The sequence below is a fragment of the Quercus suber genome, unplaced genomic scaffold (assembly GCF_002906115.3).
Source record: "Quercus suber isolate HL8 unplaced genomic scaffold, Cork oak 2.0 scaffold_89, whole genome shotgun sequence".
Classification (NCBI taxonomy): Eukaryota; Viridiplantae; Streptophyta; class Magnoliopsida; order Fagales; family Fagaceae; genus Quercus; species Quercus suber.
In genome coordinates, this window is record NW_027069554.1 from 362,730 (window position 1) to 378,233 (window position 15,504).

Sequence of the window (15,504 nt, forward strand, 5' to 3'; positions counted from 1 at the left end):
TAATGTGGAAAAGATACAATTTTGGGGGCCAAGATATTATTTTTTCACAAAACAAATTGAGCCCAGAATAATTAAAACAAAAAAAGTTTTGCAATTAACATGAAAATACAGAATGTGATTGAATCAAGCAAATAAATCTCGTAGAACAAAAAATAACAATAACAAAAGATACAATTTTGGGTGCCAAGAAATCATCTTTTTTCGCAAAACAAATTGAGCCCAGAATTATTAAACAAACAAAAAAAAGGTTTTCAATCAACATGCAAATACAGAATGTTATCAAATCGTGCAAATAAATCTCATAGTCAAAAAATAACAATAATAAAAGATACAATTTTGGGTGCCAAGAAATCATTTTTTTCACAAACAATTTGAACCCAGAATTTTTTTTAAAAAATATTTTCAATTAACATGCAAATACCGCATGTGATTGAATCATGTAAATAAATCTCGAATAAATAAATAAAAAATCAAAGAAAAACTGAAAAAGCCCAGAACTTTGTACCTCTCTTTTTTACTTGAAAAGCAGGGCTAGTGGGTGAGCATGAAGAAATAGCTTTGAGCTGAGCCATATCTATCTCTTTCTCTCTCTCTCTCTGATTGTTTGTGTGTGTGTGTTTCAGTCTCTGAAATCAGTGCGTTGTGTGGACCCGTGTGTTGTGTTGTGTTGTGATGTAGCTACTAGCTAGGGTTTTAGAAGGGCGCGAAAAGTATAGAAGAGAATTCAGAAAACGGTGTCGTTTTGTGAGAGCTTAGTGGCACTTGTCTGTTCCCAACTATGGAAAAAAAAAAAAAAAGAGCCCACAAAGCTGACAAAGAAAGAAATCGACTAATAATCGTGGGTGAGAGGCTGACGAAAAGCGTCAATGGAGTTTATTATGATTCCACTCCTCATTAGTGCTGGGTTTTATATTTTGTCTACTAACTTTTGAAAAAAAAATTTTAATTTTTTTTATGTAGATATTATCTCTAAATTTTTGAGATAAATGTCAATGTCAATCTTATATTTGTTAACAAATTAATTCCTAACTAATAAAATTCCGAAATTTAATAATTAAAAACTATTTGTAATCTAATAAGGCACATATAAAAACAACATAAATACAAATACAACCCAGAAATAAAAAGATGAAATCAAAGAAAAATTATTTGTTGCAGGGGAGAATACAAAATTTGATAATTCTTAAATCATAAATAGATAAAGCGTAAATATTTATAAAGGTTTATATAATTGATTTTACGGATTTAAAATTGTCTTTCTAACTAATACTCAAAAATTTTAATAAAAAAATATATATATATATATATATAACATAACAAAAAACCCAAAAACAAAGAAGATAAAGACATACCTGTAATGGTATGGATAGTATTTGGTGGGCTTGATAAAGTATATTACTATGGATTTCACAACCATTAAATTGCCTATTTTTAAGAAACCAACAAAAAAAAAAAAGTTATATTTTAATCAACATAGAAATTGTAATAGAAGGAGAATTATCAGGGAAGGAGAAAAAATTGATTACAAGTAGTTTTTCTATCCAAAAAAAACTAGAAAGAAGAAGCTATTGCAAACTTGTTGCCAGAAATATATAAAGAGAATTTTCAATTGTGAGAAAGTTAGATTTCTAATCATTGTAGAAATTATAAAAGAATGAGAATTATTAGGAAAAAGATATGTACTAGGAGAAATTTGTCACATTTAAAGAAATAACAAAAAGTAAAAATTACATCACTTAAAATGCATGTTTATGCAAAACAAGAAACGAAACAAAAATGTCCTAGAAATAGAATGAAAAATAAAAAATATTGTCATGAACGTAATGTAAAATAAATAAATAAACGTGAATGATGAAGACATTAAGAAAATAGGATAGATATTTTTTTTAAGTTATAATCGACATAGAAATTTAAAGTAATCCAAATAAGTAGTAAAGTAATAAAAGAAAAGTTTAAAAGACCAAATAAAATATTATTTTTATCTAAAAATTTATTGTAATTTTTTAGTTAAAAAAATTGCTGCAATTTGGTACAGCTATTGACATAATCACGATTTCTAAGCTTAACTTTTATTATATAATTAGTCGCTAACTCATGTTATGCACAAAACTTACCTATTTGTGAAGTAGACTAAAATAATTTTATTAAATCTAAAATTGATTAAAAAAACCACACCATTGCATAATTTGCTCTTGTATAATTTCAATTTGTGTTACAAATTGATGAAAAAGCCATTGATTGAACATGCAATGGCTTACAAAAAATTTGTTAAACAATTTCAGATACTGCAAAAAAATAACTTAAAAATTCAAATATTAAAACTTTTGAAAGACAAAAAAATATTAAAGAAAAATTATCAACATTTGAGTTTGAGTTTGAGTTTGAGTTTAAATTGGACTTTTTAGAGAGATAGAGTTTTACTCCTGTTTGGATTAAACAAAAATAATTTTGTTAAAAAAAAATGAAAAGTTTGAGTTTAAGTTGGACTTGTCAGAGAAATAGAGTTTCACTCCTTATTAAGTTTGGATTAAATAAAAATAATTTTGTGTAAAAAAAATGATGAGTTTGAGTTTAAGTTAGACTTGTTAGAAAGATAGAGTTTCACTCCTTGTTAAGTTTGGACTAAACAAAAATAATTTTATTTAAATAAAATAAAAATTTTATTTTAATATTGTGCATGATGAGTTTGAGTTTAAGTTAAACTTGTTAGAGAAATAGAGTTTCACTCCTTGTTAAGTTTGGACTAAACAAAAATAATTTTATTTAAATAAAATAAAAATTTTATTTAAATATTGTGCATGATGAGTTTGAGTTTAAGTTAGACTTGTTAGAGAAATATAGTTTCACTCTTTATTAAGTTTGGACTAAACAAAAATAATTTTATTTAAATAAAATAAAAATTTTATTTAAATATTGTGCATGGTGAGTTTGAGTTTAAGTTAGACTTATTAGAGAAATAGAGTTTCACTTCTTGTTAAATTTGGACTAGACAAAAATAATTTTATTTAAATAAAATGACAATTTTATTTAAATATTGTACTGACGTGAAAAATTGTGAGAGTTTTAAAGGTTTCGGTTATATATAGATAATATATAGATAACAAGTATATAGTATATAATATATGATAAAAAAAGGTTAAATGTTTATCCAGAAAAATAATAAAAACAAATTTTTTGATTTATCACAAAACAAAAATAAAAGGTTAAATATTTAAAATTGAAAGTTCAATAGTTGAGGTGGTAAACCTAGGTGAGTTTGGTGGAATGGATTGAGGGTCTTGGTTCAAACCCGAGGGGAGGGGTTGGGCAATTGTGCAATAATATTTAGAAATATAACAAAGTTTCTCTTCAAACTAGTTTGAAGAAATTTTTTTCAAACTTCTCATATATCTCTTTTTTTTGTGTGAATTTTGAAAATCTAACCATTAAATTTCATATTCCTTATATTTTTAACATGCATATCAAATTGGATATTATTTACTATTCTATCAATAAGCTTGTTTTTTATACACAATTTTAGATTATAAAAATTTGAAATTTTAACATTTGTTTGATGAGATAGCAATTGATCTTTAATCTTCTTGAAATTTTACATGCATAAAAAATATAATAAGAACATGGAATCTAACGGTTAGATTTTTAAAATTCACACTCAATATAGAGATATATAAGGAATATGTAAAGTTTCTCTCCAAACTAGTTTGTAGAGAAACTTTGTTTTTAGAAATATTATTGGGGTGCTAACATGCATACCATATATAAAAGCCCCTTATTTTTAAATATGAATTAGTAGTACAAATCTAATTAAATTATAAATTGCAACGTCTAATTTTACCCAAAATTCAAGTCATTCATATAACTTTTAATTTGTTCATTTCATTTTTCAGCCCTATAACTTCTATTTGTTGTAAGTGTGGCTATTCCATCCACTTCTTATTAGAGGGTTTGCTGTTAAGTGTCCCAAAATGACATAGTATTGGTATTTTTGAATTTTCAAAATAATGTCATTTTAAAGACACCTAATGATACCATGTGATTGTGACAAACTTAACATAAGGATTACTTTGAATAAAAGTAAAAGTTATCATATTGAAATGAATAAATTGGAAGTTACAAAACTAAATTGAATTTATGACAAAATTAGATGATGTAATTTGTAATTTAGCCTAACAATTGTATGTAATGAAAATAGGCTTTAAATTCAAAAAATTTGTGAGCCAATTGAAACTTTAATAGAGTTTCATCTTAATTAAATTATCAAAATACAAACATATATTGAGATATTTGGGCTAAGGATGGCATGTAATACATTTTCAATGGTACAACAAAATTCTATCATATTTTCATAACATTTTTTTGAGTTGTTGTAGCCATAGAACTCAAAAAAAAGATGTCTAAGTGAGTGGTAGGCTAATTTAGAAGAAAAAAAAAAAAAACTAACAATGTCTAGGGACATTTTGAATTTTTAGTGTTCAAATTTCCTTCAATATTAATATTAATTATTACCATTGTTCCTATAATGGTTTATGTCAAAAACTTTATCTTAATTGATTACGTTATAGAACTATAGAGATAGAGATACTATCTTCTCAAAAAAAAAAAAAAAAAAAACTATGGAGATTCCTATCAAAAAAAAAAAAAAAAAACTATAGAGATACTCTTCTCCTTTATCTTATTTGACTGATATTACAAACTATAAAAAATACTTATTTTAAACATGCATAAAGCATAGCTTTCTATTATGTTCTTGAGATAACAACAATAGGCTGCCCATTGTTTCTCCACCTTGCAGCATATTGTGGTTTCCTCAGGAACAAAACAAACAACAATGCCATATACCTTCGAACTTTATGTATCATATATATAAAGTATTTTCTATTGTTTATAAAATCAGTCGTATAAGAAGGTGGGACAATGGCATCTCTAGGTTGGTTTATGTCAAAAATTTATCTTATTGATTATTCTATAACCTGTGGTAGATTTATTTCTCGTTTTTTTCTTAACCAACTATAGAGATACCATATGACTGATTTTACAAACTATAGAAAATGCGTAGTTTCAAAGCTATATAGCATTTGTTTTTTATTCTGTTTCTGAAAAAACCACAATTTGCTGCCCACAGATTCTCCACCTTGCATTTTACAACTTATTCTTGTATTGTGGTTCAATACTATCACTTTTGCAGCTGAGAAAGCAACAAACTTGCTTCAAAAAGTCCCCTAAATGTGCCTCCTTGGTAAAGTTAATGGGCCATTAGTTGCAGTCTTGTAGACCAACTTCAAAAACAAGAAAAGCTAAGTTCCAGGTAGCTTAGGCGCTCATAAGCGAATATTTTCATTACTCCTAAGTCCTAACCAATGCGGGACTTGATCAAAGAGGACTCTTTCATTGGACAATGGCCTATGGGAATGAAGGTCTCTTTTATATTCTCCCATATCTTTGATTTGATGGTGTATAAGAAAAATGGTCTTGCCCCTTGGCCTCTCAACAAAAGATGGTTTTTTAGGTTCAATCCAGAGGCAGAGAAGGAAATGGATTTTGTGTTGGAAAAAACTACTCTTGGACTGTATAACCACCCATATATGATCAAGAAAAAGAGAAGAAAATCTAGATGCTTTCTAGTTGGAGCCTGTCATGTCACTTGCATGAATATCATTGCACTTTTCCTGATTTCAGAAAAAGACAAAAAAATATAAATAAAAACCTGCACCCTTCATGAATTTGTTGCTGCATACATCCATTTCAATGCACAGCTAAAAGTGATAAATAGTCTTAACCAATTATTAACTCTGATTCCCTTTTCGTTCTAGCTTCTTTAGGAAAATTAGTAGGTATTCTCGGAGTATAGCTGATGTGGTACTCCGTACAAATTAAAACAAGTTAACCTGATAAAAATTTAACTTATTCATATGACTTTTTTGAACAAGTGTCATATTTTTTGCATTAATTGATTTGTTTTCATTGATGTGGAGTATCACATTAGCTGCTCCACTGGTTCAGAGATTGAGAGCAAATTAGTAAATCAAGGTGATATTCTTAAATAGTACTGCATAAATACAGGAATTGCAGGCCACTCTTAAATAGTACAATGAAAGGGAAAACAGAATAGCATTAGATTTTCTCTACCATGCTAGAATTCCTGTGTCACAAAAAATTTTGACATTACAAATAGAGATAGTGCAAACTCTCCTTAGTGAAAACTTGGCTGTCACATATCACATCTCATTATTCAAAAGGTATTTTACAGAAAACCACAATTGTTTTTTATCATGGTTGTTGAGTTTGATCAATAAGGAATAGACTTTTTGAGCAAAGATAATTGATAAACAGTTAAACACAGACCATTCTGAATTCTTATTACTTCAAAATTCAATAGACAAAAGATTACTTAGTTCAAAATCTGACACCACCTATATAGTAGTCTCAAATCTAAAAGAAAATAATTTAAAATTATGAGACATATTACTAAAGGAAAAGTTGCTTCAACAGAAGCCATTGGTAACAGATATTCAGTAGATGTTACAAAAGATATTTATCGAGGTGGGTATAGTATTAAGGATGATATGATAGATGTTGTAGTAATGAAATTCAATGCAGTTATGTACCACATTCCTAGGTAATATCTTAGGCAAACAATATTTTTAGAATAATTTTATGAAAATAAGTTTAGTGAATCCAAGATTATGGTCTGAAAGTCTAACTACTTGTCAAAAGATCTGTATAATAAAAAAGCAGCTAGTAAGAAAATCATGTTGATCATAATATTTCTTGAAGAGCTGCAATACATTTGCCTAAATTATCTTGTGAGCTAGTTGATGAAAAACTGATAGTGACCAAGTTTCCTGTCCCAAATAATGAAGCAAATTACTTAAAAAAGAAATATTTTTACTTTTGTCTTTTTATATATCTCTTGACTTATGAAGCATTAGCTAGACTTGCACTGCAACATGTTAATTTTTTCCACTTTCAAATATGAACCTGAGCAAGCAGTTTACTTCTGCAGGCTGAAGCTCAATTCAAGAAGATGCAAGAAATAGTGGATACTGATTCCCCAAGGAATTTTCTTAGGTAATGTAAGAATCATTTTCTGCAATCTCTCGGCCTTTGAGCAGAGGAATTGCAGTTGCAAGTCTAATAATGTCCTGTTCAAAACCGTACTCATGCATGATTTTATTAACTCAAGCAAGGATCTTGATTTCCTAAGGCTCCACAACTTGTCTTATAAGCATCCAAGTAATGCTTTATTCAGCAGGCTTCACAATTGATGTCCTGCATATTGCCAAGCTCATTAATCTCCTATGGTGGCAATTTTTGCAATGGAATTACTTTAACAATCCTGTTCTTTCTGTTTCTATTTGACCTTCATGCAGACCTTATCCTCCATCTTCCCTAAGGTCCCTTTCAAGCAGCTTTATGTTTGTCTTAATTATTGATAATAGGACTAATAGTATATTTACACCAAAAACTGAAAAATAATAGAAGAATAGGAAGATAAAGTAATATTAAAACAAGAATAGAAATGGTTATAAAGATACGAGAGGTAGGCCAAACCATCATAACAACCTCTATAGGTGTCGTCTTATTGTTCTTCATACACTAACAGAGAAAAATACAATAGAACGAAAGACTGAAACAGAATTCACCTACTGCAAACCATGACAATTCAACTTGAGGGCTATGGTTCCTCCTCCCCCTCTAGAATTGAACTCTCAACGTTTTCTCTTTTTAGATGTGGGTGAGTCAATTTGAGTAGACCAAAACAATCTGCACTCCATCAAGTCAAGCAAACGTGATTGCAAATGCTTATTCATCTCCATGACATGCTTTGTCATTCTTGTGGCCCACATCCGATTCTCTATACAAGTTTCCACCTTCACTTGCATGGCTGCTGGTGTTCGTTTTTTCTGCCCCAATTCCAAGACACAGAATGAGTGCATTGTCAAAAATTAGTCTACTTCACATATAATGTGCTAAAGTTAGTTCTATTTGGTAATTTAATGGTATATCACTTTTCTATGTTACACTTAATTGTCTGTGCATTTGTCAACATTTGCTTTAACAGAGTGGGAAAGACCTCCAAATCAGATATATGCTGCTGCAATGAATCAGTGCTTTGGAAGTCAAGGGAAGTCTGCTTTTCTTCAGAGGAATGACCTAAGGAAAGGAGATTGAGTGTTCCCTTGAATGAGTTGGCTGGCTGAGGAAACTTCTCAAGTAATGAAACATGGAACTGGTTTGAAACTCTCTGATTTTTTGATATGGAAAGCAGTGAGGACTGCGGAATCACTGTCATATTAGTTACTGCCCCTGCTTATTGATGAAAACAGCAATCTTAGCCATGCAAGATCAGTGGTTATTTGTTAGAAGATAGTATGACATAAGAATATACATATTCATACATAAAATTATTTCCTTGTTCTAACTATTCACATTAAAGTATTTGTAGAATGTATCTATACAAATGTGGGCATATGTATTATATGTATAGACATGTGCATGTAACCGTCTCTCACATGTAAGACAAAAATGCACCTCTTAGATGATGTAGGCAAAGGGTTGAGGAAACTACTTGGTTACTAAGAGTTTTTTTAATAAGGTTATCAAAAAAAAAAAAAAAAAAATTAATAAGTATTTGTTTACTAAGAAAATCAGAGGACAATTTTTTTTCTATGTTTGGATTTCCCATCATGCATAACATGTTTGATTCTACTACTCTAGCTAATGCGTGTGAAAAATAAAAGCATACATTTCCCGTTCAAACTATTTTTTTGTGCTCATTAATTGAAAATTGGTATTTCAGGATTTTCCCATTACTCCAATTCATCAGCGACCAAATACCACATAGGCCAAATGGATGGATAATTTTTCAACAACATATAATTTTACTGATCCAAGTGAATAGCAAACTCCCTCCTGAGTAAAGGATAATAAAAGACAAAACAGACATTGAAGATTATGCTTACCTTTTCCATGATTGAATCTTCGAATAATCACCCCGTTGACTACATCCCACATGCAAATGGTGCAGTCCTCAGATGCAGATATCAGACCCGATTCACTGAAGGTCAATGCAGTTATGGCTCCACTGTGTGAATGGGAACGTAAGCTGATTATATTACTACACGAGTTTATACGAATTAAATATCTAGACAAATGGCCAAGCAAAATGAGTATAGTAGAGGATCACAATTTAACACTCATTGGTTATAGACTTATAGCGTCTCTGTGCAGGTGTGTGTTTATCTTCAAACTACATGTGAACTGAAGTTTCCAAACATGGGTTCCAAAAGCCAAAGAACCAGGTTAAGTAAAGATAGCAGGAGCCAGTTTGTCACCAATTCAGTCTCCATAGTTAATGTCAAATCAACACAAAAACCCGGTTGAAATTGCCAAAGTCATTGTACTAATTAGGAATCAAACTATTTCATGTAAATGAGATTCAAAATCACTAGGTTTTTCAACTATTTATTCCTTTGACAGAAGGAGATTTAATCTCCATTTAGTAACTGGAAAATTCAAGCACCATACATTACTTGTGTCCATTTAGCACAACTGGTTGGGCTTCTTCAACAACGAATTGTTCCTCCAACAGTCCAACATCAAGCTTGTTGACAAAAATTCTTCCATCTACACTTCCACAGAACAAGAATTGCACTTCTGGGTGAAAAGCAATTGCAGTTATTGCCAGTGGATACACTTGAGTTTGTATAAGCCTTCCTGAGACAAAATCCCAAACCTACGAGATACGACATTTAGTCAGCTATAGTAAGAAGAAAATTCAGTGTTCAAAGATATAATTCCTAAGAGTCAGAACCATGATGCACATAGTTTGGTCACCTTGCAAGTGCCATCGAGGGAGCTTGATACTAAAACTGAAATTGAGCTTCCTGATGTGGTCAATAGACCAGTAATACAAGATTTATGCTCTGATGAATAGTGTAACAAAGAATGCAAGCTTCCAGAATCCTCCGTGTCTAGCAAGCTTCAATCAAATTAATTAGAGTAATTCATTATTGCAAAGGCTTCAAATCTTTTGTCCTTTTTATTTTGTGTTGCCTACAGAAATTAAGTAACAATAGAAAAAGAATTCAGCATTACCTAATTACAGACCAAACACAGATCATACCATCATCTGACCCGGAAATGAGAAGAGAATCATCATTGGAAAACAGCAAGCAATTTAAAGATTTGTGATGAGCATGCCAAGTCTTGAGCAATCTTCCATTGGCAATCTGAGGATTACCTTAACCACATCAGAATCTAAGGAGAGACAGTATTTTATTCATTTTATCCCACATTAGAATTGAAACAGTCATTGCCCCAAAGATTGACAAAAATGAAGAAAAATGGATACTATATAGTTGCTGAACATAGAATCAATGTAAAGAAATTGAGCAATGCTATGGACACAAGGCTAAACATTGATTTTTAGTATGCATCAATCAAAATAGGCCACGACAAAAGTCATGAAAAATTTTGTGTCTCTAGACTTATGGAAAGAAATTTACCATATGAAATTGGCTTTTTTGACTTCTCATTAACAGGAAAGAATTTTTTTTTTTTTTTTACAAAGAACGATTGAACAAAGCTACTTGATAGAGTTCTTACTAACCTCCCAAAAATAAGCATTTCCAGAAAGTGCCCCACCGGCAAGATATAGGCCATCCTTTGTGCAAGAAAGTGACCCAATGGCCTCCGCTGGGTAACTCCGAAGAGGTGACTGAGGCTGAAGATTAGGAAATTTGAGTAAACAATTAACCAAGCAAAGCTTTCTATTGTAAAACAGAGTTCTAAAGGAAAAATATGCAAGAAGCTTCACTTAATAATTATTTGGTTTTTTTGTCTCTCATTTTTGAAGTTTCAGATTGGGGTTACAAATATATGGAATTATAAAATACAAGTGAAGTCCAGCCAGAACTTCAATGAAAAGCTTCAAACTGTCAGATGAATATCTAGCAAGTATCAACTTAGTAATGATGGTTTGTCCTGATGTAACAAAACATTTTCTAGCAATAAGTGAATTCTATAAATCACCTAATCCATTTTATTATATTAGGCTCATTAGATTTTCTTTTCTGTCAATCTCCTTTATGCATTTTTTTTAGTAACCATATGCATCATATAAGACTAGTACATATACATGAACAGACATCCAAAACTACCCTACATAATGCGTAGTCAGATTAAGTGAATAGTAAAATTTGAGAGAAGCATTTTTAACAGATAAAAGACATACAGTGAAGAACAAACTTTGTTACATATTTGGAATATCAAGCAAGTAAGCCTTTGCATTACCCAAATGATCAATGGTGGTCCAATATTAATGACGCCTGATTTATCAAAGGATGTTTAAATTTTACAGCCATAATCAATCGTTCAATGACTGAAATAAGAAGACAATTTTTGGGAAATAGGGAAATACAAAAAATTCAAGCATATTGGGAAGCATATAGCTATGCCTAAATATACACACAAAAACATAAATCATAATACACCAATTCTCTCCAGAACCACAGACACGGGAACCTTGTGCACAATTTTTAGAGACTAATTCCTATTTCCAATTACCCTGACAATTAATCTACACAATCCTAATACATCAAATGCAGAAGAAGGAACCTTGTGCATAGATTAATTCCTATTTCCAATTACCCCATAGGACAGTAATGAAAGATACAATTTTTACATTCTAAAAAAAGAAAAATGGAAACCCATTTGATTAAATTCATTTGGAGATTGAGCTGACCATCATTTACCTTATTCAATGCCCACGTGAAGATAGCTCCTCCACCAACAGACCCATGTTTGTGAATCTGAGAAGCTACAAGGAACTGCTTTCTCAAGCACACAAGCCCATGAGAAGGTGAAGCACAAGTTGGTATGTGAAGAAGATGATCCCCAGTGTCCATATCCCATATTGTTATGCCTATTCCCATGCTCTTGTCACTGCAAACCACCAAAGCCTCCTTATCCTTATCCATCTCAGCTTGTGTGTGTGTGTATCAGTATGACTGAATTAAGACTAGAAACGACTACTGCATATAAAGAATGATTTATAGGAATTGTGAACCTTTGCATGCAAGGAGTTTGTTTTGTTAATCTGGGGACGTGCATGGTTTGTGTGACGCATGGCATGCTGATTTGTGAAAGAGACAAAAGTAGTTGAAGAATTTTGTTCTTTTTGCTCTCTTCAAACACGTGGGAAGTGAGAGATGGGTCAGAGCTGGCTCTTATGCAACTGTTCTACATGCAAATACTGACGTGTAAATGTGAGCTATGCCAATAAGGGCATGCCACTTCAGGCCTGGTGGGTTTAGGAACTAATGGGGGAAGCAAAAGACTTTTTTCATTTATTTATATTTTTTAACTTATGAAATCTATTTTTAATGATAACTTTTTATCATCAAACTAAAATACTAATTGATTTTTGGTGTAAGTAAGGATTGAATCTCAAATCTCTTATTCAACCATCAAAATTTTTTTATATATATAGTTTTCTATATGCAATATATATGTATATATATTTTTGCAATCACAGTGCAAATTTTGTACATGTAGGTAGTTTGCCATGAAAAAGTATTTTATTTCAAATGATATCGCGTCATTTGTATCAAAATCTAATAAGCAAGAAATATGTATACAAAAATAACCAATCACTAAAACATGTTTTGTTTTTTTTTTTTTAATTTTTATATACAAGATATAAATTATACTCTAGAATAATCTAAATGTATATGTGTGTGAAGCTCTTTTGTGGAGACTTAAACCCCGGCCCTTGCCCCCAATATACTTGTGAAGTGATCATTGCACTAAGGGTGTGCGGTGGTAACACATGTTTTTCATTTGTTAGTGAGTTAATTATTTTTTGCTTACATATCTTATATGTATTAAATTTTAATACTATAACTGTGTGCGACAACTAACAACAATGAAATTAAGTTATTATAAATGATGACAATTACCACCGCACACCCTTGGTGCGGTGATTGTCGCTCTACAAGTATAAGTACTTGTAGGGTGTGGGGGGTAAGGGATTGAGTTCAAGTCTCCAGAAGAAAGTTTCACACACATATACTTTTAGATTAGGTTATAGATGAAATTCTTTCTTGTTATAAAAAAAAATGAAAAATAAAAAATAAAAAAATATGACAATTTAAACCAATCCAACGGATAAGGTTTGACTATTTATCCTCAAGTGGGTTGCGAGAGTGAGTATTGGGGAGCCCACCTAATATTTTATTGGTTTTTCATATGGTATATAGATTTTTTTAGCATTCAAACTTTAAATTGATGAGGTCTTTCCTTGCTATATTATTGAATTTACTTTTATATGCTATCATTTAAATTGTTTATTATTTTTAATTGTTGCAAGGTTATATTTGAATTGTTTTTGTGCTTCTCTAATGCTTGAATTTTTTTATTATTATGTTTTGAAATGTTAGAACTTTATTTTTTTATTTTTATCTTTTATGAGTTTTAGTTTAATGTATAACTTACTGTTTTCTATAAAAAAAAAAAAAAAAAATGTTTATTCCACGTTGATTGTGCGTGTTAAAATTTCAGTCGTTATAACTTTAGATTACTACTACAACAAAGGCTAAACCTTTTTGTAATGGTATTATAATTATGTAATATATTATAAGCCTAATTAAACCTTTCTTTTTTCTAAAAAAATTTATTAACTTTCACATGAATTTATCATTAATAATTTTTTATTATAAAAAAATTATAAGTACCATTCCTCGTGTGCAGTAAATTACGTTCTCTCAATAAATCTAAACTCATCAAGATCAATGATTCAATGGCCAAATATTGGCCACACACAAACACCTTATCGAGAAATCTAATAAGTTTCCAATAAAAAAAAATCTTATTAATTTTAAGAAAAATGATGACAATATTGATATACCTGACTTGATGGATATGATGCATTGTGTTCGTTCTGTACTCTTATTGCCACGTGTATCAACTTCTTTGGTAACCATAACATGACATCCCTCCCTTTTCGTGTTGGGTGAGCTTACTATTATTTGGCGTTTTGCTTAAAAAGTAAGTTGTGCTTGAAAAAAACAAAGGGCTTTAAATTTTGTATGTAATTAAATAAATACATTAACATCGCAAATATTTGGTGTAATAGATATTGTACAAGTTTTTCAATTTTTGTAAGGTGGAAGAGAATAGTCAGAATTTAAGTATTTTTTTGAAGAGAATTTTATATATATATACACTTAGATTACACTATAATATAGTTTGATTGATTTATTTATTAGATTAAAAAAGAAAAATAAAAAATAATACAAAGTTTAAGTATAAAATTGATTGTAACCATAAACTACAAACTTATTCAATATATTTTTTTATTAGAGGTGGATCTTGATAAATTCATAATTGAATTACTTTTTCTTCTTATACTTTTCATGTTTGCAAAATTTCTAAAAAATTAAAGATTAATAGCTATATTATTAATAAATAGTTTAAATTGCAAGTGTTTATAATTTAAAATAAAACTTAAAATATAATCTTATAGATCATATAGTAAATAATGTCTTATTGACACAAAATTCGATATTTATATTAAAAGCGTAAATAAATACCATTCCCTATGTGCAGTAAATTACGTTCTCTCAGATAAATCTAAACTCATCAAGATCAATGATTCAATGGCCAAATATTGGCCACACACAAACACCTTATCGAGAAATCTAATAAGTTTCCAATAAAAAAAAATCTTATTAATTTTAAGAAAAATGGTGACAATATTGATATACTTTTCTTGATGGATATGATGCATTGTGTTCATTGCGTATTCTTATTGCCACGTGTATCAACTTCTTTGGTAACCATAACATGACATCCCTCCCTTTTTGTGTTGGGTGAGCTTATTATTATTATTATTATTATTATTATTATTTGTCGTTTTGCTTAAAAAGTAAGTTGTACTTGAAAAAAAGAAAAAAAAAAAGCTTTCAATTTTGTATGTAATTAAATAAATACATTACCATTGCGTATATTTGGTGTGATAGTTATTGTACAAATTTTTCAGTTTTTGTGAGGTAGAGGGGAAGAGTTAGAATTTAAGTATTTAGAATAAAGTTTCATATATATATATATATATATACACACTTAAATTACAATATAATATAGTTTGATTGATTTCTTTCTTAAATTAAAAAAAAGAAAAAGAAAAAATAAGACAAAATTTAACTATAAAATTGGTTGTAACCTTAAACTATAACCTTATTCAATATTTTTTTTTTATTAGAGGTGGATCTTGACAAATTCACCATTGAATTACTTTTTCTTCTTATACTCTTCATACTTGCAAAATTTCTAAAAAATTAAAGATCAATAGCTATATTACAATAAATTGTTTAAATTGCAAGTGTTTGTAATTTAAAATAAAACTTAAAATATAATCTTATAAATCATATAGTAAATAATATCTTATTGGCACAAAATTTGACATGTATATTAAGAACGTAAAGAACTTGCAATCCAAATATT

General features: G+C 29.7%; 1 protein-coding gene across 1 annotated transcript; it reads right to left on the reverse strand.

The window, feature by feature from the left end:
- Nucleotides 1-7,502: 7,502 nt before the first annotated feature.
- LOC112035547 (protein ROOT INITIATION DEFECTIVE 3) lies at nucleotides 7,503-12,096 on the reverse strand. Its single transcript, XM_024068366.2, has 8 exons — nucleotides 11,757-12,096; nucleotides 10,613-10,726; nucleotides 10,099-10,232; nucleotides 9,838-9,982; nucleotides 9,534-9,736; nucleotides 8,964-9,085; nucleotides 8,075-8,307; nucleotides 7,503-7,904 (listed from the first exon to the last, which is right to left on the reverse strand). Exons 1-8 carry the CDS (start codon nucleotides 11,979-11,981, stop codon nucleotides 7,710-7,712), a joined length of 1,371 nt encoding a protein of 456 aa, XP_023924134.1. The 5' UTR covers nucleotides 11,982-12,096; the 3' UTR covers nucleotides 7,503-7,709.
- Nucleotides 12,097-15,504: the final 3,408 nt, after the last annotated feature.